The following is a 27,649-nucleotide window of genomic DNA, read 5'->3' as shown; positions in this document are numbered from 1 at the left end:
GGATATCTTCACCTTGCCAATAGACATAGACCACAACATACTGATATATAGTGGAAAGGTATGTGGAAGCTCAAAGCCCCCCTAGAACAAGATTGCTCATGTGGTCAATACTGACAAACAAAACCTCGACCAATGACAACCTGGTCAAGAGAGGTCAACATGTGCCCTTTTGGCGCTACCGATGCAAAGACAATTCAGAAACAATGGATCACCTATTTCTCACTTGCCCTATCACTATTGACCTCTGGAATACTACGCTCTCACATACCCCTACACCTAACTCATGGAGAGGTCAAGCTATCGGGGAGGTTTGAGCCAATTTGTGGACAACTACATCTCCGCTGAAAGCAGGGAACCTCCCCCTCCTCATCCGTTGGGAAATTTGGATTGCTAGGAACCGCATCATCTTTTTGGATAACGCCCCTCACTAGCCGTCCATCTCAACACGAACCCTAGCCAATTACAATAATATACCTGAGGATGATGATAACACACCACCCAGACACATCATTCCTGAAACCATTGGTCACTCCCAAAGTTGGGCTTATTTTAACGGATCAACGTAAGAGGCAATATGTGGGGGGGATGGGTGGAAGGGGTGGATTGTCGTACTTCACTGACTCCCATTACTATCACATACAAATGGGACTTGGAGGGGGCACAAACAACTATGCAAAACTCATCTCAGCCAAACATCTCATTCATTTTGCTATTGAAAAAAACTGCACGAACCTACAAGTGTTTGGGGACTCAAAAATTGTTTGCAACTGGATAAACAAAACATCAACATGTCATTCTTACACTCTTCGACACATTTTGGATAATGTCCATAGATATATATGGTTTTTTGACAGTGTTGCATGTCATCATATCTACAAGGAACGAAACTCACTCGCTGACCAACTTTCCAAAGAGGTAGCAATCCGACTACGCGACATCTAGATAATACAGGGACAAAGAGATGGTGAGCACTACCAATATTATCACCGCCTTATATGGACCATGCTACACAGGCTCACCAGGAGCCTGATATCATATGATATGCGACTTTTTTCCCTATCTATATTTATTTTGCTTTTATATCTATAGCGACATGTTACAGAAAATACTTTCTGCGGAGAGTAATTTAAATTTTGAGTACTAAACAATACATATCTAAGGAAATGTCTCCCTGCATGGAGAACATATATATATATATATATATATATATATTTGCTTTTATATTTTGACAAGCTTATAGTGTTTTAAAACTACATATGCGCACAGCATCTACATGTAATTTTCCTTAGTATTAATGAAAATTACAATTTTTCCAAGGGGAAAATATATATATATATATCAAGTTTCCTGATTAATTTCAATATTTTCCCCAACTATTACTGATATATTAAATTTTATAACCCCAGTAATAAATTATCGATAACAATAAATGTAACATTGATCTTATCACTAGTTCGAACTTAACTAGGCAAAGAGTTCGAACTAGGTAAAGCTAACTCATTAGCTCATTAGAGCTCATGCTATCCTAGTAGAAAGGTACGTGCTTGTAATATGATGTCTTTATTATAATTAACATACATGTATACAGTTTAATGGAATGGTGTTAGTTCATCAATCTTACTAATATGGATCCTATTAATAGTTTGATTCAATGGACTCGGCTTCTCTGTTACGGATATAGCTTGTTCCGTAATATATGTAGTTATCTAAGTAATCGATGTACGCTAGTATCACTTAAACCTGGATATGTCTAAATCTCTTAACACATGGCTTGAATCCCATGAAGTTCAACGTTCAACCTTGTAATATAAGTATGCGCATAAGAAAGACCCAAAGTTGTGTAGAGATATAATAAGAGTCATACAAATGTAACAGCTTAACCATAACTAATACAGGTAGTATGCAGCTCCTTCTATCTCATACGTAAACACACAAGTAACTCCCAGGAATCACTTCTATTTACCATAAGTTGATAGGTATGAATATGGTATGTGATCACAGCCATATGAGTTCCAGCTTCTTGAATAGTATAGATCGTGAAATGTGTATATAAATGGCATAGATTATGTGAAATAAGCATGCCATATATAACTAATGTAGAACCAATGAAAGCTGCAAGTGATATGTTCAACCTTACATATTATGTGTAACTATTCATATTGTATCACACGGCTTTCACTGTAATTACCTAATATCGGTACAGCTATAATATAGAGAAGAGTGTAATCTCCTAATAACCATAACTTAGTAATAAGCAGTGCTTACTATCATATTCAACGTATCAGTTGTTTATACCAGCACATATCACATGCTCGTATTGATTACTATGATTCCCAGCATAATTACAGTATAAGCATTACTAATAATAACGTGGGTAATTGACTACGAATAAACACGTAGGGTTAAGTTCAGTACCAAATATAAGCTTATCACATTGCTATGCTATGAAAGTTGTGAAGCAAGACTATGGAAACTTATGAGCTTATATCGAGTAATCAGATAGGTGCGAAGTATATATATGGGTTCCATTACCTTATCTTAGGTAACTAGTAGAGATAATGGTATTAGGACCATCCTGTTCATTAAGCTGATATAACAAGGGTAGCATAACACCTGTATGAGCTTATCATATGTTTTAGTTAACGGAACACCTAAAACCTGTATGAGTTACTCAGCAACAACGGGATAGGGCTTGTCAACTGACTGTTGGATAAATTAGGCAAACTGAGTTTCAATAAAGAAAAGTTGTTTGGAATCTCACCACTATGCTGGCTGATGGAGAAGTTCGGAGAAATGAGGACTTGCATGGATCCTAATGAATCAAGAATACGGCCACTAACTGCAATTAATCCTGGAATTGTAACACAACTGACCGACAATGTTGCAAGCAACTCCATTTCATTCTTAAGATGACAGTTATTGAAGCCGTGATTTTGTGCAATAGCCTTCATGACGGACAAGCCAAACTTGGTTCCATTGAGAAATTGAAAAGGGGGGAATTCCCAGCATATTGACAATGAATCTGGTATGAAACTTTTCATCAAACCACGTGAATTGAAAGAAATCCGACATGAAGCCCCAATAATTGTAGGCAGATAACAAAGGCAAAAAGAATAAGAGCTCTAAAAGGTAATTTAAATTGGCAGGGCCATAACAGAGGCAAAAAGAACAGGAGCTCTGACCCGCATTAACATTGGTAGAACACTACATCAGCCATCTGACCCATCTTTTTGTCGACATTCTGCTTTTTGGAAATGGTATATAAAGATATGCAAGTTGAAAGAAATCCTAGATCTCTATTGTGCTTCTACAGGTATGGCAGACGATTTGCAAACACCCTAGATGAGACCCAGAGCGGACATCTTTTCCCATATAATTGCACTAAGTTCCAAGATAGATCTAAATACCTAGGTTTCTTTACTGAACTAAATAACTATACGAAAAATGCTTGGGAATGGCTGCATACATGCCACAAAGTATATTAGAAAAATCAGGAGGGTAAGTTTCAGACTTTTCAGCCAGGTAACAGTAAGGAAGGTATCGACCTAAAAGTCAAACAGCAAGTGTTAGCAAAGTGTGCACAATGCATAAAACTAAAATACATAGTCCACTTTGAGCAGGCTCTTGCAGCTATAAGTGTTCAGAGACTAATCTCAAAGGATTAGGACTACCGGAGACTAAAATACATATTCCACTCTGGGCAGGCTCTTGCGGGTAAAAGTACACAAGACTAATCACAAAGGGCAGGCTATGGAATCAAATCCTAGTTCAGAGAAATATATAGAGCATCTCCATAGAAGACTGGATCAGAAGCCCTTCTAAATTAATTACCAATGTTTATGTAAAGAAATGGTGCAGGCTTTCCCCTTGATGTGGAACTGGTTAGCACTGAAGGTAGTGCAAGGAGAAAAATGAGGATTCCGATGCATCCCTAGTCTAGGGATGTAGAAATGATTATAAACAATCAAGCAGTGATTAATGCTCATCTTAGAGAACACATATTTGAATTGGCAAAAGATGCCTCCCCTGAAACTTACTTCAATATCACACCGGGATTGGAGGAGGCAGGACACATGGGACCTAAAAGAGAAAGCAAAGACTCAGTGGCAAGCATATATACTATGCGACTCGTGTTCAAATCAAATAGTCAAAAAATCAGTTGATCTGGTCAATACACCCAGTTCCAGGGATGGAACTAATCCTGTATATTATGTCCTACTTAACAGATGACTGTTCAACAAAAACAAATCCAGAGCATTTAATACATGTATGAGCTGTGTGCTCTTGTTATACGAGTATGTCGAGCATAAACAAGGAAGTTCAAGAATGATCAAGGCAAAATATGGTATGCCTCCACAAAATACCAAAAGCAAAAACAGGGCAAAACTCTAATTAAAAAGCAAACTGAATTGCAAAGTTTAACATGTTTTACATAAAAATACATACCCATCCACCCCATAATTTACTATAACAAGTGAAGATTAAGTAATTTGGGTACAAACTACACAACACCTAGATTTGTGTATTTGGACAATTGCATTTAAGAGCACACATATAGACTCCGTAAAATTTCAGTTTTGATCTATTTTAATGAACTGAACATTTTAAAGAGTAGTACATAACATGTGCAGATGTCTACACCAAACAGCTATCAGTACTCATGTTGTCAAAATCATGATTTCATAGTTCTAATGTAGGTAAAAATAAAATAACAAAAGACACAAATATTCTAGGAAAAAAAGGTAAATTTGCATCACATCTTCCTGTGAAGGAAAAATGTTCTCATAAATCAACGGCTTCATCAACAATAGGCCTCTCATATCGAAACAAAACTAAAATATGAAACATCCGAGAGTTTGTAGGCCAAGTAGTGACAGCAACCTGCAACCATAGAACACAACACAATAAATATTAGAATCTGACAACTAGAATCTCCCAATGAGTAAGCCATGTGCAATGAGACAATACACAGAAAATGCTAGATTTCCAGGATAGTAAATGAATATCCTAGTATGCAATGGATAGGTGGAAACGCTTTACATTGAATGAAAAATTGTTACCTCATATGCTGCTGGGGTACATAAATACTCTCACTCTCCCTCCCTGGAATTGCCAAAAAATTGCATGTCATCAAATGAACATAACAATGGTCTATTCAAATATAGAATAGAGTGTACCATTATAAAAACATACCATGGACTTTGGTGGCAAATTTGTTCTAAATTTTGCCCTAACAACACCACTGTTACCATGTGGCCTTGTTACTTTGCCCCAAATACACCTGTAATTAGTTCCCCCCTTCTTGGTTTTCGCCTTGTAAATATAGGCCATCCTTTTGCCCAGATACCAATTCACTTCCTCTGGTGTATTGACTCCTTCAATTTGAATCAGAGAAGTATTTGGGTACTGGTCTGATTTTGACCTGTATAATTTGAAAAACAAAAATAGAAAAAATAGTCAACAGGAATAAAGGACACTTCCAAATATATCAGGGACCTGACAAAACTACAGAAATAGTCAATATTCAAGCTCAGAAAACATTTTTGTGACAAGAAATCTTGGAAAGGGTTTCAGCTCCATACCTTTTGTAGCCGAGGATGATCCCTCGAACATACAACCTAAATATATAGACAAAGGCACATTAACATTTTTTCTTATCAATTGCAAGCTTAAAATAACATGCTTCAATGTACAAAAATTCCAAAACATACAAGGCACACAAAACAGTCACCCTTCAAGTTTCAACTAATACAGGGGGAACAAGAACAAAAGGGTTTTCAAGCAGACCCCTGTCCAGGGGGTTTGAGGGGCGGCGGGTAGCACCCCTCTACGGGGTCCGGGGCAACACCCTGGGGAATTTTTTTTTGGACCCTATATTAGGTGGGGCAAACCTACCTATGGTTTTGTTCATGGTTTTGGACGCGATGGTTTTCAGTCCATGCCTTTGGACATAATGGTCTTCGGTCTATGGTATTGGATGCTTCGGCATGTATATATATGTATTGTAACATTGAAATGAACATAATGAAAAAATCAAGCTGGTAGTCCTGGTTTTGGGATCCAGGGGAAAATCTGTGTATATGTATTTTATGTGTTATGCTCTCGCATTGTTTATTTTCTGCGTTATAGAATTCGTATGCAGATAATTTCTGTAAGGGGTTAAAACCTACAAGTTGATAAATCCAAGGAAAATGAAGGATATGATGTGGACACCAATGTGTGTTGTGAATCCAAATATTATGAGGATTGATAAACAGAAACTGGACCAAACTGGTGTTGAAATACAACCCTCTGGAATCAATAATGATGAGGTGGTACAAAACCCTGTGAAAAATAGAAGGGTTGAAAGGGAGTGATATGTCCCAAAACTTGTTGACAAAGAGCAGGCAAAAAATCACGAGAAATACCACCAGCATGCAGTTTCATCAGTATCAACTCAAGTTCAAATTGACCACTCATCTAGTCAACAGGAGACAGCTAAAAATGCAGGTATTTTAACTGGCAGATGATTGATGTTCGGTTCCAAATTTTTAGGGCCCTCCAAGAGATACTCCCCCTGTCCATTTTGCTATATAACGACAGCTTGTATCACATTTCTTTTGTATCACTTATGAGTCCATAGGACGAAACTAGTTTGGTATAATACAAGAGCTTTGTCTTACATATTATGTGTTTTTCATAATTTTGCGTCCTTAGCACCTTTTCTCTATTATTTCAGCTTTGTTTATCGATCGTGTTTCAGAACTGTTCTCACCTTACTCTCTTTTTGGTTTTAGCCCTGTCCATTTTGCTATACAAGGACAACTTGTATCACAGTTCTTTTGTATCACCAATTAGTCCGTAAGGATGAAACTAGTTTGGTATAATACAAGAGTTTTGTCTTACATATTATGTGTTTTTCATAATTTTGCGTCCTTAGCATCTTTTTTTGTTATTTCAGTTTTGTTTATCGATCATGTTTCGGAACTATTCCTGCCTTACTCTCTTTTTGGTTTTAGCCCTAAACTCAGTCCATGGCGTGGAACACTTCTGTTAACTAGATCCATGTCTACCCAGCATTCTCAGCAATCTCTTCATGCTCAGAATGCTCAGGATGCCCAAGACTCAGCTTCTTTGATTGACAGGATTCTTAGTGAGTATATCCGTGAGCATTCTTTTTCCTCCCACGAGAATGCTGCCCAACCTGAGACTATTGCTCAACTTGGGCAGGATTTTTACGATGCTCACCCATCTCTGGATCCCATTCAGCCAAAATCCACTGCGCAATTCTAGATAGAGTTTGTTGGGATTGCGCAAAGCCCTCCAAGAGATCCACTCTCAAGGACTGCACAGATGGACCCACTTCATTTGTTGGGATTGCATAGGGCCCTCCAAGAAATCCTCTCTAAGGGACTGTGCAGATGGGCTCAGCTCCATTTGTTCAGCCAGTTGCTAATCCGACAAACGCTCCAAAATCTTCAAATGCCCGCCAGCAACTGGGTAATGATGAAATTCCACCCATGCCGAATTCATGGGCAGAGATTATCCAGTGTGCTGTCAAAGATTTTCAAAGAGCAACTGAAATCTTTCGTAGATCTCAGTCCCTCGTTGAAAAACTTGAAGCTCTTCAACAAGATGACAGGGTTATTCAAAGTCTCATGGTAAAAACCCCTAGGCTTTTGGCATCTGACCCTGATGCTTCTCCATTTCTCAAAGATGGGCTTGAAGAAATCAATGCCAGATATATGCCATGCATTCTATTCGCTGCAAGAAAGGGCAATTGTTGAGGGAAATGAAGTAATGCTTTCACAACTTGCTTCAGATTTCCGCAACAATCTTGAACAGCTTGCCACCCCGTTCCAGCTCATTCAGTTCACCAACTCTTCTGGTTGAGTGGACGGCAAGGATATTGTTGCACAATGGATTCCGCTTGCCTTGTCTTCCTACAACCTCCAAGTCAACCAATTCCAAATAGAGCTTGTTGAACGACGATCTACCTGAACTACAACACAGGCTATCAGAAATAATGCACGGGAAGAACTAGCAAAGCATGCTAATGACATTCCCTGTGAAGAAGCAATTTCTGTGCTGGTCCAAAGAGAAGTTGCCAAATCTCTTTAGGCCCAGCAACAGAAATTCGATGCCTACTCTGAAGCCCTTGCAAGATTAGCTTGCTTTGCTCATTGAGCTTCAAACTTCTGGCAACTCAGCAGCATCCAGGGCAACAGCAGCATTTTCAGCAGCAGCAGCACAGACAGCCTCAACAGCGCAGATAGCCTCAACAGCAGCCCCAGCCCCAGCGCAGACAAAAGAGACAGTAGCTGCTCCAGTAGCCTCTGCGCAGTCAACCCCAAAGGCAGCACCAACTGCGCAATCAGCAGCTGCCCCAGCAGCCCACTACGCAACAAGCTCAACAGCCAAAAAACGAGGTTGGCAGGGTGCGGTTCCACCGAGGGAAACAGTCCACTCAATCTACTGTTGGGCAATCGACCTCCGCTCCAAACCAATTTTTTCATAACACTGGTTTAAAGCTGGAAGCTGCTCCATTTGTGCCACTGCAGCAAAGTTTGCCTCAGATGCTTGCCCAATACAAAGGCAAGGCTCCTCTAGAGTAAGCAAGCACCACCGTCTATATTGGTTGTCCCCTTGTCAGTCTCGCTTCCTGCTTGATTTATCTGTTAGGAAAAATGGTCCCTTCCAAGCTAGATCGTAGGATTAGCAATCTTGCTATCCACAATCTTTCCTCTGTTCACCTTTCCTTCAACCAAATCAAACTTTTGGGCTTAGGGCACAAGTACATTCCCCCGCCTCCCCCCATGGCCATAGACGACATTCTCAAAGAATATGCTTCCTTCTGTAGACTCTGTCAGCTTAGGCGGTTCTTCAGACTTTCTGCAGATGAGACCTACAATCCTTTTCGATTGCCCAACTCTACATAGGAACCTCCTATCAGAGATCCTGCTTCAAATCATTCTCTTCACATTGGCTTATCCCTCCTGCATGACAGAGTTGCCTCTATAGACTTCTCTTCCAAACCCAAATCTTCCAGATCCCAGTTGCTTGGTCTAAGGAGTCTTCATCGTCTTCCTATTGTAATCAAACCAGCTAATAAAAAACTGGGCATTGTTGTTCTCGACAAAGATAGATATGTTGTCGAAGCTCACCAACAACTTTCTGATCCCAATGTCTACAGGTCGTTTGCAGCGGTTCCATGGATGGCCATCAAAAGATCTCTCAGCTAGCTCCAAGTCGGATATAAAAATCTGCTCACAGTGCAGCAATGGGAATTTATAATGCAAGTTAAAATTCAGAATGCTAGAGCGTGTAAGCTCTACTTTATTTGGAAAGTCCGTAAAAACCCTCCTGTAGGTCGGCCTATTTGTTCCTACAATGGTTTTATGCTTGAACCACTTTTTATATTCTCGCATTATAGATTGTTCAGCACTTTGCTTGCTCAACCTAATCATCTACCAGATTCTCTTACTCTTCTACAAGATATTGAATGAATCCAGGGGTTTTGCTGCAGATTCATTCCTTAACTTTTGATGTTGAGTTTTTGTATCCCAGCATTCCTACGCATGAAGGCTTGCATGCCTTACGGGAAATGCTTGAGCAAAGCACCGCAGATGGCACTTTCTTTAGTTTGATGGCTCCTTCTACCAGCAAATTCGAGACACAGCGATGAGCAGCAATTTTGTTGTGGTTTATACTTGTCTTTTTCTCTGCCACCTTGAGCAAGAAGTCATTAGAAGATTTCCCGCTCCCGAGATCCAACTTTTCATACGCTTCATCGATGATGGCTGCATGGTTTGGACTAGCTCCAAAAGACATTGGTGCAGTTTCTAGACTGCTATCAGTCCATCTATCCAGAGCAAATACAGATCACTTCCTGCATCTCCTCCACCAGTGTCAACATTCTAGACATCGTACTTTTCAAAGGTCCCGACTTTCAGACCTCTCGAAAGCTTTCTACTTGATGCTTTCATAAGCCATTGAATGCCTACCAGTACATTCCTTTCATGCCTACTTGATGCTTTAAGAAGCCATCTCGGGAGCAGGAAATCTTCTGATGACTTCTTGCTCAAGGTGGCAGAGAAAAAGGCAAGCATAAACCATAGCAAAATTGTTGCCCATAATTGTGCCTCGAATTTGCCAGTAGAAAGAGCCATCAAACTGAAGAAAGTGCCATTTGAGCACTAATTCCGTTGCGCTAACCAGAAAGTTGACATCTTTTGGAGTGAAGAGTTTTGCGGTGCTTTGCTCAATCATTTCCCGTAAGGCATGCAAGCCTTCATGCATAGGAATGCTGGAATACAAAGACTCAACATCAAAAGTTACAAGGAATGAACCTACAACAAAACTCTTGGATCTAATATCCTATAGAAGAGTAAGAGAATCTGGCAAATGATTAGGTTGAGAAAGCAAAGTGTTGAACAGTTTATAATGCAAGAATTTAGAAAGTGGTTCAAGCATAAAACCATTGTAGAAACAAATAGGCGACCCACAAGAGAGTTTTTACGCACTTTCCAAAAAAAGTAGAGCTTACAAACTCTAGCATTCTGAATTTTAACTTGCAATATAAATTCCCATTGCTACACTGTGAACAGATTTTTATATCTGGCTTGGAGCTGGCTGAGAGATCTTTTGATGGCCATCCATGGAACTGCTACAAACAGCTTGTAGACATTAGGATCAGAAAGTTGCCTTTGAGCTTCGGCAACATATCTATCTCCGTCGAGAACAACAATGCCCAATTTTTTATCAGCTAGTTTGATTACAATAGGAAGACGACGAAGACTCCTTAGAGCAAGCAACTGGGATCTGGAAAATCTGGGTTTGGAAGAGAAGTCTACAGAGGCAATGTTGTCATGTAGGAGGGATAAGCAAATATGAAGAGAATGATTTAAATCAAGATCTCTAATAGGAGGTTCCCATGCAGAGTTGGGCAATCGAAAAAGATTGTAGGTCTCATCTGCAGAAAATCTAAAGAACCACCTAAGCCGACATAGTCTAGAGAAGGCAGCATATTCTTTGAAAATGTCGTCTATGGCCATTGGGGGAGGTCGGGGAATGTACTTGTGCCCTAAGCCCAAAAGTTTGATTTAGATAAAGGAAAGGTGAACAGAGGAAAAATTGTGGATAGCAAGATTACTAATCCTATGATCTAGCTTGGAAGGGGTCATTTTTCCTAACAAATAAATCAAGTAGGAAGGGAGACTGACAGAGAGCAACCAGTACAGGCGACGGTGTTTGCTTACTCTAGAGGAGCCTTGCCTTTGTACCGGGCAAGCTTCTGAGGCAAATTTTATTGCAGTGACGCAAATGGAGCAGCTTCCAGATTCAAACCAGTGTTCTGGAAAAACTGGTTTGGAGCAAAGGCTGATTGCCCAGCATCGGATTGAGTGGATTGTTTCCCTCGACAGAACCGCACCCTACCAACCTCGTTTTTTGGCTACTGAGCTTGCTGCGCAGTGGGTTGCTAGGGCAGCCGCTGATTGCGCAGTTGGTGTTGCCTCTGGGGCTGACAATGCAATTACTGAGGCTGACTGCGCAGAGGTTGCTGGGGCCACTGCTGTCTCTTTTGTCTGCGCTGGGGTTGCTACTACTACTGCTAAGGCTGTCTGCGCTGTTGATTAGGTTGTTGCTGCTGAAAATGTTGTTGTTGCCATGGAGGCTACGGGGCTGTTGAGTTGCCAAAAGTTTGAAGCTCAATGAGAAAAGCAAACAGATCTTGGAAGGGCTTCAGAGTAGCATCGGATTTCTACTACTAGGCCTGAAGAGATTTGGCAACTCCTCTTTGGACCAGCACAAAAATTGCTTCTTCACGAGGAATGTCATTAGCATGCTTTGCTAGTTCTTCCCTTACAGTATTTATGGCAGCTTGTGTAGCAGTCCAGACAGATCGTCGTTCAACAAGCTCTATTTGGAATTGGTTGACTTGCTGGTTGTAGGAAAACAAGGCAAGCGAAATCCATTGTGCAACAAAAGCGCTGCCGTCAACTAGACCAGAAGAGCTGGTGAACTAAATGAGCTGGAACGGGCTGGCAAGCTGTTCAAGATTGTTGCGGAAATCTGAAGCAAGCTGTGAAAACCTTGCTTCATTTCTCTCAACAATTGCCCTTTCTTGCAGCAAATAGAATGCATGGCATTCTTTTCTATATCTAGCAGTGATTTCTTCAAGCCCAGCTTTGAGAGATGGAGAAGCATCAGGGTCAAATGCCAAAAGCCTAGGGGTTTTTACCATGAGATTTTGAATAACCCTGTCATCTTGTTGAAAAGCTTCAAGTTTTTCAACGAGCAACTGAGATCTAAGAAAAATTCCAGTTGCTTTTTGAAAATCTTTGACGACACACTGGATAACCTCTGCCTATGAATTCGGCATGGGTGGAATTTCATCATTACCCAGTTGCTGGCAGGCATTTAAAGATTCTGGAGCGTTTGCCGAATTAGCAGCTGGCTGAACAAATGGAGCTAGGCCCATCTGCGCAGTCCCTGAGAGAGGATCTCTTGGAGGGCCCTGCACAATCCCAGCAAATGAAGCTGGGTCCATCTGCGCAGTCCCTGAGAGAGGATCTCTTGGAGGGCCCTGCGCAATCCCAGCAAACTTTCTTTGGAACTGCGCAGTGGTTTCTCGCTGAATGGGATCCAGAGATGGGTGAGCATTGTAAAAATCCTGCCCAGGCTGAGCAGCAGTCTAAGGTTGGGCAGCGTTCTCGTGGTGGGAAAAAGAATGCTCACGGATATACTCACTAAGAATCCTGTCAATCGAAGAAGCTAAATCTTGGGCATTCTGAGCATGAAGAGATTGCTGAGAATGCTGAGAATGTTGGGCAGACATGGATCTAGTAACTGGACTATTGTTATCAGAAGTGTTCCACGCCATGGACTGAAATAACAGAAAAAAGATGCTAAGGACGCAAAATTATGAAAAACACACATAATATGTAAGACAAAACCTTGTATTATACAAAAATTTGGAACCAAACAAAAATCATCTGCCAGTTAAAATAAAGGTCATCTAGTAGGAACCAAACATGCAAAACAAACTGTTTCTTGGCGTCAGAAAAATTCAAGTGAAATCGGTAACAGTCATAGAGCCTCTCATGTTCAGGAGAGTGTTGAAGTTCATAGTGCCACCTCCTTGCAAGTCAATGAGGTCATAGTTTCCAAAGTTATACAATCTCATGTTGAAACTCAGGATCTTAAGTCAAAAGGAAAGGGTGATGGCATGAATGTTCATCAGCCAAAAATTTTGGAACAGCTCTCACCAGTTAAGCCTGTTGATTCTACTATTCTTGGTTTTCATATTGATACTACTTTTAAACATCAGTTAGCTCATGATGAAGTGTTGGCTAACCGTGATTCTTTGGCAATGAATGTTGCTACATCAGATGGCTCTGGCAGCCTACCCATTGATCTATCACAAGGAATTTCTGACCCTGCTGAAGATATTATCATATTAATACTGGAAGTGAAATTGGTAGACAAGAGACCAGCAATGTGAGTCAAGTTTCAGAGATACAATTTCAAACTGACAAACACCTTACCTCAGTTCCAGAAATTGATACAGCCTGTAAATCAGAGCAGGTGATAGCTCTTGTAGAGGATTCTATAGTAGTATCAAACGAAACTCCTAAGAAAATCACTGTGGATATAATGAAGAGTTTTCTTCTCCTAAGCATACTTTGGGGCATGTCACAGTCAAACATGAGATTGAAGTTTGCAATGGCACTGGCCTTCAAAAGGGTGGCATTGGCTCTTACCCAGCTTGTAACACTACTGACAATGGACCAAATGTTGAGGTGTCTTTTCCTTCTCTTGAAATGAGTAATACTAAAATTGTTCATACCACTTTAACAGTTGATGAAAATTTCTGCAAGGCTGCTGCTTCTACTTTTGCAATTGTTAAGGGTAAATGCATGTTGAACTATAATGTGGCAGCTAATAAGGATCTCACAATGTTGATGTAACTATAACTGTGTCAATGTGACTATAACTGTTGATAATTTCTGCAATGATGATGAACCAGGATCAAAAGATGAAAGTGTGGACGTGGTTGAAGAACCCATGGAATATCACGAGTGCTTCTACAGTTGACTCTCCTGTGAGACTTGATTTGCATGTTTGCAAGGGTGGTGTCTTTGTGTTAAATATTCAGATTGATGATAAGGTTCATGATACTGTAGTTGTTCATGAGAGTTTCTCTAAGGGGGATGACCCTGTAACTGTTGATCAGAATGTCTGCAAGTTGTAAGCTATTGCAGCTGTCGATGCATGCACGTCTTAAAAAGGGCCAGAGAATGCATTGGATGAATGGTCTGCAGTGATGGTCTCGGAAGTTGCCAGTGTTGTTAACTATAATCGTGATGTTTATGATGAACCTGTTTCTTATACCAGAAAGATGATGGATGGGCAGGCAAGCAGATGATGACTCCCAATATGAATATGGAAAATAAAGAAACGAAGGTTCCTGTCATTGGGATGATGGTATAGCAGAAGAACTAGAAGCTGAACATGTCAATTTCAGTTACTCTGATAGCAGAGATGTGAATGTAATTGATGCTTCGAATGAGAGGGTTTCCACATCACTTCCAACAGAATAAATGTACAGAAGAGGATCGTACAGATACTGGAAATGTTGAACCTGAAATTGTGTTGGAAGATAGACAATTTGCAGAAGCTGTTCAGGAGAGCTCACACAAACAAGGAAACAATAAAACCGATGCAGCAACTTTGAACAGATCAGAAATAGAAGATGATTATAAATAAATTGGTCAAGATAGAAAGCTATGGAGGTTAGACAAAGGTTAAAGGAAATGAATGACAAGATATACCAGATACACAACAGAATCGAGCACGAGAGAATGCTTTTACAAGAAGAAAGACAGTAGATGCATGATATGAAAGAGACGTTTCACCACATTGATAAAATTCAAGAACGTAGTAAATCTCTGGATCAAGGGTTGGATTTCCTGAAAAAGCGAAACTTTCAAACAAAGGGAATGTGCAGGCCATTAAGGAAGAATTTGGTACACCAAATTTTGGCTTAAGACAGTTGTAGGAACAATGGAATGATCGTCTGAATATGGAGACAGCAGTGATCCTGCAAGAAGGGTCTATTGACAAGCAACAAAAAGTGACATGACTGGGCAGAAAGGAAGAGGCCACAGTTGGAAGGAAAGAATAACCTAAGCAATGAAGTTGAAGCTGACAAGGATGAGATCCCTTACCTGATACGCTCTCCTTGGCGTCCCTTCACCATGTTGATCAAAACGGCTCGGAACACTGCACATAAATTTGTTGATATTGGTTAAAATGTTTAAATTGATACTCATATTAAATGAGTTATATAATATAATAATAATGATAACAAATCTATGCAATTCATCTTTAAAAATTCAATATAAAATCAAAACATTTTATTATTTAAAAAATATTTGATCAAAATGTTAAATACCAGCACAGACCAATCTTAACTCCAGATCTACCAAGCATCGAGAGGGATCAAATCTCTCGAGGTGCAAGCCTCTTTTTTAGTGAAAAACTTGAGGAAAGGCTTGCACCTCAAGAGATTTGATTCCTCTCAACTCTTGATAGATCTAGAGTTAAGATGAATCTCTGCTTGTTTTCAGAAAACACCAATAAAATGTTTTAACTATAAGAAATTATTGATTTTCACTTGTTTTATAAGACTTATACGTCGCTGAAATATGATTCACATTCTCCACATTAAAATGTTAATACATGCCCCTTTATATTAGGAAGTAGAAACATGCATCCATAGGATGTTCTCTCTCTCTCTCTCCACATACATACTGAATTATTTTTGTTATGATATTTTAAAATGTAACATGTCAAATCCATATTAAACATTAAAGGAATTACAAATCTTCCTCGTACCTTAATCAAAAAGAATTTATTAATGGAATTAAAGCTCTCTCTCTCTCTATGTATTTGATGTTAAAATATTTTACTAAAGAGGCACATTGAAATATTTGATTTATGATTAATATTTAACCCTTTTTTCTTAATATAATTTTGTTGTATGATTCACATAGAACATTTTTCATTAATATATTTTTGTTTTGAATATTACATGTCAATTGAACATATAGAATGAATTAAAGAGCATATAATATCAATAATATTAAACATGCCATCTCTCGACTCCATATTTAGTAAAGAAATTACATATCTCCCTCATACTAAAGGCAATTAATTGTCTTACTTACAATTGCTTTATGTATGTATATAAAGTTGATGTTAAAATATTTTACTAAAGATGCATATTGAAACATTTGATTTATGATTGATATTTAACCCTTTTTATTAATATAATTTTGTTTTATGATTCACATAGAACCTTTTTTATTAATATATTTTTGTTTTAAATATTACATGTCAACTGAACATAGAATGACTTAAACAACATATAATATCAATAATATTAAACATGCCATCTCTCAACTTCATATTTAGTAAAGAAATTACATATCTCCCTCATACTAAAGGCAATTAGTTGTCTTACATATTTAGTAAAGAAATTACATATCTCCCTCATACTAAAGGCAATTAATTGTCTTACTTACAATTGCTTTATGTATGTATATAAAGTTGATGTATAATTAATGTGGAAATCAAAGTATTTTAATTATGGCCAACTTTGATTTTTTTGTTACTATTTTTTAATATTATTTTATTATTTTTAAACAACGTTGCATGGGTTCGCAAACCTCGGGGTGGGGTTCTCGAACCCGTCCTGAGTTCGAGTCCCCAAGTAATGGGTTCGGGTACGGGTTCTAAAATGCACCCAAAAGAGCTTGGTTCTCTGAGTAAGCATGGGGTTCATGCAACCAAAATTTGGGTTTCTGTCTAATTGGGTGGGCAAAGCCCGACAACAAGTGCGTGCAACCCCAAAACCGGGAACGTTAGGGTTCCTTTGTAGCAGAATATAGTTTTTAATTATTTTAATTAAAATTTTAAACAAAAAAAAAATGTGAAACGGTAAACCTAAAGTCAAAACCTAAAAGTTCGACAACATTTCAATGTTTCATTTGTTGAACGGCTTTTTTGGCTTTAGACGGCGAACAAGAGGTTTGAAGTATTCGAACTTCGCAAATGTTTGAAGCGCAGGCGGCAAAGGTTTGAGGCACAGACGTTGGTGTGCCTTCGCAAATGCACACCTTCGCTGGTGTGAGCTTCGAGAGGCAGCCTCAACAGTGGTGTGTGCAGGTATGCAGAGTCAATGTCTTTAGGCTTTTACTGCCTTACACAATGTCAAAAACTGTGTGTGCACGAGGTAAAAGGTTCAGAAGAGTGATTCCATGTACAAATCCCTTGCCCTGTTGTGAGGCTAATCCCTACAAGCAACTCTAGCACACTTCATTTCCCTAACAACAATTGTGGACAACTAGATACCATCTTTCACTACTCTGAGTTCCCTAAGCGTATCAACTCCATCCAACAACAGGCTAATCTGCTCATTGTAACTTTTGTTCAAGTTTAGTCACACTCCAACCTTTTCTCTACCTTCCATAATGTAAACCAAAAATTACAAAGATGTCTAGCCCCGCATAGATCTATAAAAAAATTCAAATCCACAGAAGTCTAGATTTGAATACTTCGTTTTCAAATCTATAAAGACTAGATTGTATTAAATGAAATTTGGACCTTCATTTTCTGTGAGATTGGATTCTAGAAATGGTTTTGAAGTCTAAATACATGGTTAATTATGCCATTAAGTTTGTTGTCAGTTCACATAATCTAAATTGAAACTTGTGCTTAGTGCAGGCAATAGTTCTAACTTCTATGAAATATTAATGGATATGAAAATAGTGATTAATTAGTTTTATCATTTTCTGTCAAATTTTGTATTAGAAAGGTGGCCCATGGGTCTTCTTTTGGGATGGATATTTAATATTTATACTAATAGTGAAGCTTGTTTGCAGATTCAACCACTTTTAAGTTCCAAATCTTCAATTGAGCCAAATTGCCTTTACAGAGGGTTCATTTCCTCTTGCACAGCTTCAAGCGTGCTCACATATTGCGAGCGGAACATATTTGCAAGACTTTCCCGATCACATATTTGGAATTAATGGATTCGAGCATTAATTGAAAATAGACACAAAATTCAAATGTTTATATGCAACCATCATCAATCACAAGCCATTTACCGCAAACATGCCAAAATGGAGCTTCTTAAACTAGTAGATACCAGATTTGCAACTTACTACATTTTACTTATAGGCGACTTGTGAAGAAGGAGGCTTTATCTGCCACTGCTATCAATGACATGTGGGACCAATGGAGGTTATCTACCACAAATGCAGCTTCGGAGGTGAAGAGGTTGATTTTGAATGATCATTTTTGGGTTGATGCCAAATTTGTTGTGGAATTTATAGAACCTATTTGTGACATGATCAGTTATGCAGACACAGAGGGTCCATGTTTAGGTGAGATTTATGAGAACATGGACTCCATGTGTAAAAGGATCCAAACCATCACAAATAGGAAGGATCTTACTTTATGGCCACAATTGAAAGAGTTCAAACTTTATACATGGGCAGTGGAATAAATTGAACACCCCTTCTCATATGCAAACTTATATAATTTATCCAAAATGGTATGATCCCACAACAAGAAGGCTTCCTTCCCAAGATAGAGAGGTGTTAAAAGGATTCTTGACCGTTGTCAAGAGGATTTATGGTTGTATAAAAGAAGCCTCTGACATACGATCTCACTTTGCCCAATTTTCACGTGGTCGAGGTGTTTTTGGTTCACATGCATCTTTGGTCAATAGATGCAAGAAGAAGAATCCAATTGATTTTACGGTGGCTTCATGGTGTAGATGCTCTTGAGTTGCAACAATTTGCCATATGGTTACTTGTACATGCAGCTAGTTTGGAGTTCCTCATCTTAGTGTTTATTTTTAAATTTTTAATTAATTTAATGGGCTTCCCCTAACATTCCAGGTAGCTAGTTCCTCATCATGCGAGTGGAACTGAAGTACTTATGCCTTAATCCATTCAATAGAAATAAGGTGCGCTCAAAGAAGGCAAAGAACTTAGTGTACATTCATAGCACACTTCGTCTCATGTCTCGAAAAGACCTTGTGTACAAGGAGGGTCCTTTCAATAGATGGGACCAATACACAGGTGATGCTATGTGTGTGGACGAGGAGATGCAACCAAATGGCCTTATTGAGCTACCTCCAGTTGCTATGATGAGCAAGAGCATCAAGATGAGAGTGATTCCTACATGGAGAGCATGTTGATTGTATATCTAAATGATGTTGATGACATGGCTTGAGGAAGCCATTATTCACTATTTTTAAATTTCCTAGTTCATGTTTGGAGATGCTTTAAGGCAAATTTTGAATGCAGTATGACAATGGACAAATATCATGATTCTTGTTAATATGTACACTCCAATATGCAATTGATATCAAACTAGAAATTTTGAAATTTCAATGTGAATGTTGAATGTTCAATGATGTGCATGTTTAAATCTTTAAAGTTTAAATCATAAGTATTTTATTTTTCTTGTTTAAAGTTGGAAAATATACAAATTCATATATATTATAATTTATAAAATATAATATAATATATATAGATATATATAGATATATATATATATATAATGCATCCCTGAAGAACCCACACACCCTATTTCAAAAAGTGGCATACATGTCCTCGTACCTGTCCCCATCACCAAACCCACATTTCCTAGCAACATAGTTTTTAAATGTAATGTTACGTAACAACATGTCCCTCATACTAGGTTGTAGAGCACCTCTCGTTGCAACAAATTTTTATTATAATTATTTTTTTTACTATTTAAACAAAGTTTAGGTTGGGGAGAGTTTTCATCTTGAGTAAAAGAATGATCTACCACTAGTGGGATGTTGTCGCCAAGATTGTGCAAGACTCAATCGAGTCTGGATGCCCCATGGGATAGTTTGTTTTCCCCACAAGATTGAGTATGGACGCCACATGGGATAAGTTTATTTTCCCCATAGGGCCACCCTTAATCCCTCCCTATGAAATTTGAACAAGACCATTTACTATAATCTCTTTTCACATCCCTATGAAATTTAAACAAGACCATTTAATATAATCTCCTTGGTGCAACCACACGTTCGACCACTACCTCAACGTACCCCATGGATTCAAGATATGTCCCCGTGAAAATTAAACCTTACTCAATGGTGAAAAGTTCCTCACTTTTCACTATTGAATCCAACCACTTTGAAATGACCTAAACATAACATTTAACATAAAAATACAAACCAATATCCCATTTGTAACATACCTAGCCCCCTCGCAACATTTTTAAGGTAACAGGGTGTCTAAACCTAACCTCCAAGGTTACTATCTAGAGATGGCATTTTCACAATTACTCTTAGTTCAGTGACCTTGAAACTCCTTTCTAAGATCGCCATCTCCTTTTGCTTGCCATGAGCTTTCCAACAATATAAATTTCATCCAAATTTAAGCTTTGGACACAAGGTTATGCATATTTCAAAATATGCGCTCCAAGCATCACGTCAACATGTGTACCATTGCTACATGCAATTCCCCTTTTGTCCCTTTGTCCCTACCATACAATGTTGCATCAACTCTACATGGTCGACACGTGGCAATCCTTGCCCATGTGTCAACATCGAATAAGACATCATCTACAATTAGACCACATTATGTTGTATTGCTCACATTTGGATCTAGATAATTCCTTACTATAGGATCTTCTGAATCTACAAACTTCTAGACACAATCGGGGACTCCAAACATCCAGATATGGGAATTTCCTTCTTTCCACAATAGCCAACGAATTAACCTTCTGAATATTAAGATCTCCAATATCAAGAACTTTATGTTGTTCATATTATCTACCGTCTGGCTTCCACCCCAGCATTGTTGCGCACTTTGAGCCACGTCACCCCATGCCACAACATAGCATTCAATACGGGTCAAACCCCCACTCATCTAGGTATCTAGTTTTTAAACCTCTCTGAATTCATCAAGATCTAGAAAATCCCAAAATTCCAATTTCTAAAACTCTTGATATCCAAATTTTTGGATTCAACATCACCCTTGACACATAGCACCACACGCATCACCATGTCAACTTCATTATATTATCAATCGACATCATCTCACCAAGAAATACATTTGTGCCATCTCATCATGACACATCATCCCTCGACATTAGTAGTTGCATCCTAGTTGGGTCTAGCAGTGCTCACGTGAGCTCCATGTGGCCTACCACTCCAACACTCGAATCTGGGTTTTCATTAAGAACTCTTTATCAAAAAAATTAAATGCCCAAAATCTCAGCCTTGACAAAATCAAATCATTCAATCCCATCCCATGACAGATCTCGAGCCTTCCACCTTCATTCATTATCAAAATCTCAATTTGCCCCCTTTTCCTAGTATGATTGATGAACATCAACTAACATAAACAACAATTCAAGCTCTACCCTTTAGAAAGCATCCTCACAAGAAGCAACCAAAGGTGGCAAAAGGTCTACTCCACAACTTGACCCCAACAGACATGAGACTCTTCTCACTCCTTTGGGTTGCATACCTCAATTTCAAACTCCAAAATGTACAAACAAAAAAGCTAGCATTTTGACTTATCAGTTGGGGAAACAAGGTACCCAAACTCCTGAACAACAACTCTACAACCTATCCTTTAAAAACATCACAATTAGGCCCTTAAACTTCTTTTCTTAAGTATCTAATCAAAAGAACCTCCCAGTCTTCTCACTTCAACTTAGGGATACAACACAATTGTTCAACCCCACTATTGGCCTAGCAATGGCCAATCATACTAAAAGAAACATGACAAGCCTTAAGCTCAAATGGGCTTGTGCATTTTAATTCACAAAACTATGCATCTTGGATTCATTACAAGTGACATATTCTAAAGATAAATTTTGCGTATAACATTATGTAATAAAGGAAGTAACACTAGTAACCAAGAACAATACACATTAGTTCAATTCATCATTCTCATACTCCATAAACTAGCATACTATCAATTATGAAACACTGAACAATACTATTATTTTTCAAAAGAGAAATAGTTACACTTATAAATGGGATGGATAGTTTCTATTCCTTGGTAGAAATCATCAAGGCTATCCATCTCAAAATGCTCAACCCCATAATTAGAAGATAAACCCTATCACTTGTCATGTCTATGAATGCATTAAGGTTAATACCCTCCACAAAAAGATCCTTCCTATCGACTCAACACCACCTCCATGATGACCATCTCCACAAAATATCCTTCATATGCACTCACAGCCCCCTTGAAATAAAACTTATCAATACAAAGCTCATTAGAAAGTGAATAAATGGATTGGATGGTTTATATTCTCTTTGGTAGAAACCACCTAGGCCATTCATCTTTGGAATGTTAAACCCCATAATTAGAAGATCAAACATGTCTCTCATTAAGCATATGGATGCATTAGGGTTAATATCCTCCTCCCCATAGAGAAAAATAGTCGCTTGGACTTCCCCTTTGTGATAGACGGATTCTTAGTTGCAGAAAAAATTTCCTTGTGACCTTCCTTTTATGAAACTCCTAAAGATATGTTTGCTCATTTCTTATACACAACATTTCTAGGAAAGTGCCTCAAAATATGAAGTGATTCTCATGTGACAACCCTTTGTTTTTCGTAGGTTACACACCAAGGGAAAACCCTTGAGTACTTCCTCTCATTTCTAGGATGGTACCCAAGGCAAACCCTAGATTCTTCAAGTCATAAAGTTAGTCAAGAATAAGGCTTGAAGCCCTTACAATGGTGTTCTCACAACATGTCGCTTGCGAGAATTGAGCTTGGGTGGGGAGGATAGCAATCATTCCTCCCAAAGATCCAAAATAAACCCAATTGACAATCTCATGTGACTACCTAACATCCTATGGTTATATAAATATATTAAAAGATATCTCAAATCACACATAATCAACTAAAGATATTGGTCCCCTCTATATCAATTCTTAAAGTTATTGTAGATAAAAGCTCACTAGTTCTCAACTTGGGTTTTTCCTTGTGGACAACCTTTAACAACTCTATTCTCTGGCTAGTTGCTCTAAGTGGGAAACATAGGGGCAAGATTCACTAACTCAATTCTAATGTTTATTATCTTATTTGTTATCTTAGTTAACTTGTCAAGATCATGCTAGCTCTTCATCTATTGCTCTGCTCTTCAACGTCACATCTCATGCCATCGCCTTTCATATCCCTTCAACATGTTAGTTGTTTTTTACTCTTCAATATCATCTCTTATGCCATGACCTTTCAAATCCCTTAAACATGCTAATTGTCTCCATCGTGTTGTTTTCATATATCATTTCTTCTTGTCATGCTCACCTTACTTGATCCTAGTCTCATTATTCCATACACGTTACTTTTAAATAATCAAGAAACATATGTGGTTTTGTACATAAAGAAACATATAGTAATCATTCATTAACTATAACATTATTTCATCCATTCATTAATCATATACACAAAATACTTCATCTATATAAATTTTATCATCAAAAATATGCTTTCATAATATGGTACATGATGTTTCTAGTTATATAACCAGTACAATCATTTCTTTTTCGTTTTCTTTATTTTTGAAATGTATTGAGAAATGATGTCATCAATTCCTTCTTCCCCTTCAGTTGTTATGGTCTTTGCAAGTCTTCTTGACAACCCGATCATGTACTCACGACAATGAGGCTTTTCATATTTAAATAATAATAATAAGAAGAAGAAGAAAAACAATGTGCTTTAAAAATAACCCACCTATATCCACCTTCACCCCAAAAATCTATCAATCACTCTAAAGATCAAATCCTTTAAGGTGCAAATGTTTGCAAAAAGTTGCACAATCAAAAAAGGTTTGCACCTCAAGAGGTTGATCTTCTCAATACTTGATACTAAGGTTAGGATACTAAGATTAAGATGGTCGTTAATCAACGAGAAGAGTCTCTTCTAAGAATGAGATATTGAAATTCATAAAACACAAATATGTCAACAAGATTGTGGTTTGACAATGAAGATAGTGACATGTCAAGCTCCTCCCCAGTGTTCAATTCCACCAAACATAAAAAAAGGAATTGAGGCTAGATGCAAGTTCTATATGATTTTGGTGGAAAAGTTGTAGGCCACTATAGCCTCTTAGCTAAATAGGAGTGCTTAGTTCAATAGTTCATCCATTGAGCACCATTATAACTTACATGGCACGAGGAAAGGGGTCGAGCATTGCTTATGGCATCCAACATCTATGAGCTAGGTGTAATGCCTTCCTTGAGTTTGAAGAAAGCACTTTCCAAACAAAATCATATTCCGACAGTATGGAGAGACGTGAATTTACTATCACAAAGTCTTAGATTTAGGCACGACTCGCGCCTCAGTTGACACTGAGGATATAAAAAGGGTATTAAATTTCACAGACCTTGGACCATCAGTTTTTAGCATTAAAGGTTCTCCCACAAGCACCTTTGCAGTTTAAGCACATCTTCCATATTTAATCTATATATATAATCTCTTGTTGTGAAAAAAGAGTGAGTGATAGGTGACTAACCATGAGAATGATTATCTACTATCCACAACAAACCTTATGAAAGAAGTCCAAACATTATATTTTACACACAATAGAAGATGTGTTGGAAATACTAAGGGGGGGAATCAATATTTATTTCAATTGTTTATTACCCAGTTAAGATTTTTCTTAATTAAACCCACAAGTTATGCGAGAACAAAAGAGGTAGAACAAAAACAATTTTATTAATAGAAATATTAAGGACTCTAATCCTCTTTTACAAAGACAAGTTCCTATATGTAATATGTCTTTCAATTCTTCAAGGCACCAACCTTGAATCAAGACACCAATCCTCTTAATCAAATCCAGGCACCAACCTAGTCTATATGAGGACACCAATCCTCTTAGGCAAATCCAAGCACCAACTCTGTCAATATGAAGACACCAATCCTCCTAAACTCCAATCATTACAAAATACATCAACCAAAAGCATACATAGAGGCCAATATCTCTTGGAAAGACATAATTCTTATTGTTCAATTAAGGACTAATTCCCATCAACTTCGTTGTGAAGCAGGGCACTGGAAAAGGCCAAAGAAGTGTGGAAGGAAAGAGTATGCATTTTTTGTTCTTCCGGAAAAGTGGAAACAGAAAAACATTTCATTTTAGAATGTGAGGCCTTCAAAGACAACAGGGAAAGTTATGCAGATATGTTGGAAGCTAGCTCTTGGGATAATCTATTTAGCAAGGGGTTTGTCAAGACGCTGGGAGCATTTATTGTGAAGCTTCACAGAAAAAGGTCGAATGCATTAAGCATTTATTGTGAAGCTTCACAGAAAAAGGTCGAATGCATTAAGCAGATGAAGAAGCAATCTGTTCCATAAGGCTATCTTTAGCGGTAGCCTCGTGGACGTTAAAATAATTTCTTTCTTTCTTTCTTTCAAATACAACTCAGTCACTCTATCAAGATAGATCAATATATTCCTTTGAGGTGTCTAAGATGTAGCTCAAATTTCTTCAAAGACTGCTCCAAGACCTCTTTAATGATTGCTCAAAGGATTCTCCAAGGTCACCTTCACATCTTGCTCCAAACAAATTCCAATGTTTTCTTCTAGAAAAAACCTTCAAAGAGTTTGCACCATAATGTACTAAAGGATTGCACCAAAAAGTATGCTCCAAAGCTTTTTGTTTCAACAATATCACTTCAAATCTGCTTTCACAGCTTCAATGTCTCCTTCAACAACTCTGTTACAACAACTCTTCAAGATCTACTCAAAATCAGTTTCAACAAAGGCTTCTAGACAGTTCTCCAAGATGTGCTCAAGACAATTCAAAGGCTTCTAAGGAAGGTCTCCAATTCTGCTTCAAAAAATAATTCTTGAATCCTCCAAAAGGGCTGTTCCAAGTAAGATTCAAGATTTGCTTCAACAAGAATGGTCCAAGTGCTGCTCTATAAATTTTCAAAATCTGTTAAAAAATTTGTCACCAAGTGCTGCTCTATAAATTTTCAAAATCTGTTAAAAAATTTGTCACCGAGATCTGCACTAGAATGTCTTCAAATAAAGCCTAAATTTTGAGTCAACGGTAGGTCAAAACATAGGTCATTAGTCTCAAAGTCTATCCTTAGGAGAGGCCGAATAGCAGGGCTGAAATTGTCCTTTTCACAGGGCTGAATTTTACAGGCCCGAGTTACACTGGGCCAAATTGCAAGGCCCTCGGGGCCAAATTACAAGGACCTCAAGGCCCAGTTGCTGGGCCGGCTACAGGCTAAGTTCTGGACTCTTTTACAGGTCCAAATTCCCTCCTTTTCTGAGGCCATAATCTAAATTTTTGTGCAAACAAGAGAGGACAAAGATACGCATTATTGACACATGCACCAACACACTGGGTGTTTTACATAGCCTTGCAATCTGGAATGCTAAATAAATGTTCTGATGGTTATACTTCGAATGATAATATTGTGCTTTGAATGAACACTGTGATTGCACGAATTCTGATGCGAGTTCACCGCCGTTTAACATTTCTGGGTATTGCTGATCTACTGAATCTCTGATGTGAATACTTACAGTCATGTGGTTTCCTGGGCATTGTTGGCGCATGCGTATCATCTGACATCTGTTTTGCACTATGTATTTTGACCAATCTTGAGGTTTAACATTTTCCATACAATTTTGTACCTATTTTAAGAGTAGGCCTGTGGTTTTACTGCTCAACAAGCTGCTCACGGCATTCACCTTTTCACATCAATGACAGCATTTACCTTTTTATATTAATGACAACATCTTCAAACAAGATGATAGTACTTTACAGAAATACACAGCGGTGCAGAAGATGTAGCTGATAGTCGATCCTTAAGTTGAACTGGATATCTGGACTTCCATCCTAATGTGTTTTATTCACCGCTTGCCCTATAAAAAAATCTAATATTCAGATGTGACGTGGGGCATAAAGTCATCACAAAGAATACCCTTGGAATTAACAGCTTGAAAAGTAAGAAAAAACGATATTCTAACTTTGGTGATGGAAACAATCTACCATCCAACTTGGAATATTGGGCAATCTACAATATGATCAATACATTTATAGACATTCAAGTCGTGGTATGTAATACGCAGATCCAGTTATGACCATTTCATTCTCTGCATTCAATTAAGCTTAAAACAGAGATTTCAAAAAATATTCCTATTGAAGTGGAATAGCAGAGATAATGAATATGGAGAATACCCTCGACTGTCTATACGCCCCAAGGTGAACGGATGGACTGCTGCGCAAACTCTTCTTCCAGTTGCTGGTGCTCCTCTTCCTCCACCTCGCCCCGGCACAACCAACGTTAAAATGGGGTTTTGCCAAGCCCCAGCAGCGGATATATCTTGATTGCATGTAGAGTTTCTAGGGTTTCTGAGGTCACTTGTAACCGTCGATCTACATGCTCATCGACGGATCAGATTAAGAGAAAGTCGTCCTAGAGATTTGACCACTTTAAACCGTGGGTTTTAGACACGGAGGACGTACTAATATTTGTAAGTGTAAATAATATATGTTTCTGACGATCTCATTTAATGAAATATCAAATGATGAAAAAAAAATTGTAAAAGTGAATGAAGTAATAAAATTTTCTAT

At 38.2% G+C, this 27,649-nt stretch overlaps 1 protein-coding gene across 3 annotated transcripts; it reads right to left on the bottom strand.

The window, feature by feature from the left end:
• Positions 1-4,555: 4,555 nt before the first annotated feature.
• Positions 4,556-27,412, bottom strand: LOC149147386 (large ribosomal subunit protein eL33y). Of its 3 annotated transcripts, XM_089440930.1 has the most exons (7): positions 27,254-27,399; positions 26,790-26,937; positions 15,210-15,264; positions 5,583-5,618; positions 5,194-5,422; positions 5,061-5,103; positions 4,556-4,881 (listed from the first exon to the last, which is right to left on the bottom strand). In XM_089440930.1, the coding sequence occupies exons 3-6, from the start codon at positions 15,239-15,241 to the stop codon at positions 5,062-5,064; spliced, it is 339 nt and encodes a 112-aa protein (XP_089297056.1). In that variant the 5' UTR covers positions 15,242-15,264; positions 26,790-26,937; positions 27,254-27,399; the 3' UTR covers positions 4,556-4,881; position 5,061. The 3 variants fall into 3 exon arrangements, with proteins under 3 accessions (XP_089297056.1, XP_089297055.1, XP_089297054.1); XM_089440929.1 differs by lacking the exon at positions 26,790-26,937 and having other exon boundaries at positions 5,041-5,103; positions 27,254-27,412; XM_089440928.1 differs by lacking the exon at positions 26,790-26,937 and having other exon boundaries at positions 27,254-27,412.
• Positions 27,413-27,649: the final 237 nt, after the last annotated feature.

Source organism: Pinus tabuliformis, chromosome 9 (genome assembly GCF_031772625.1).
Source record: "Pinus tabuliformis cultivar Carrire ecotype Pingquan chromosome 9, CPIR1, whole genome shotgun sequence".
Classification (NCBI taxonomy): Eukaryota; Viridiplantae; Streptophyta; class Pinopsida; order Pinales; family Pinaceae; genus Pinus; species Pinus tabuliformis.
Note: the sequence above shows the minus strand (reverse complement) of the source record. Positions and strands in the feature narration are given on the sequence as shown.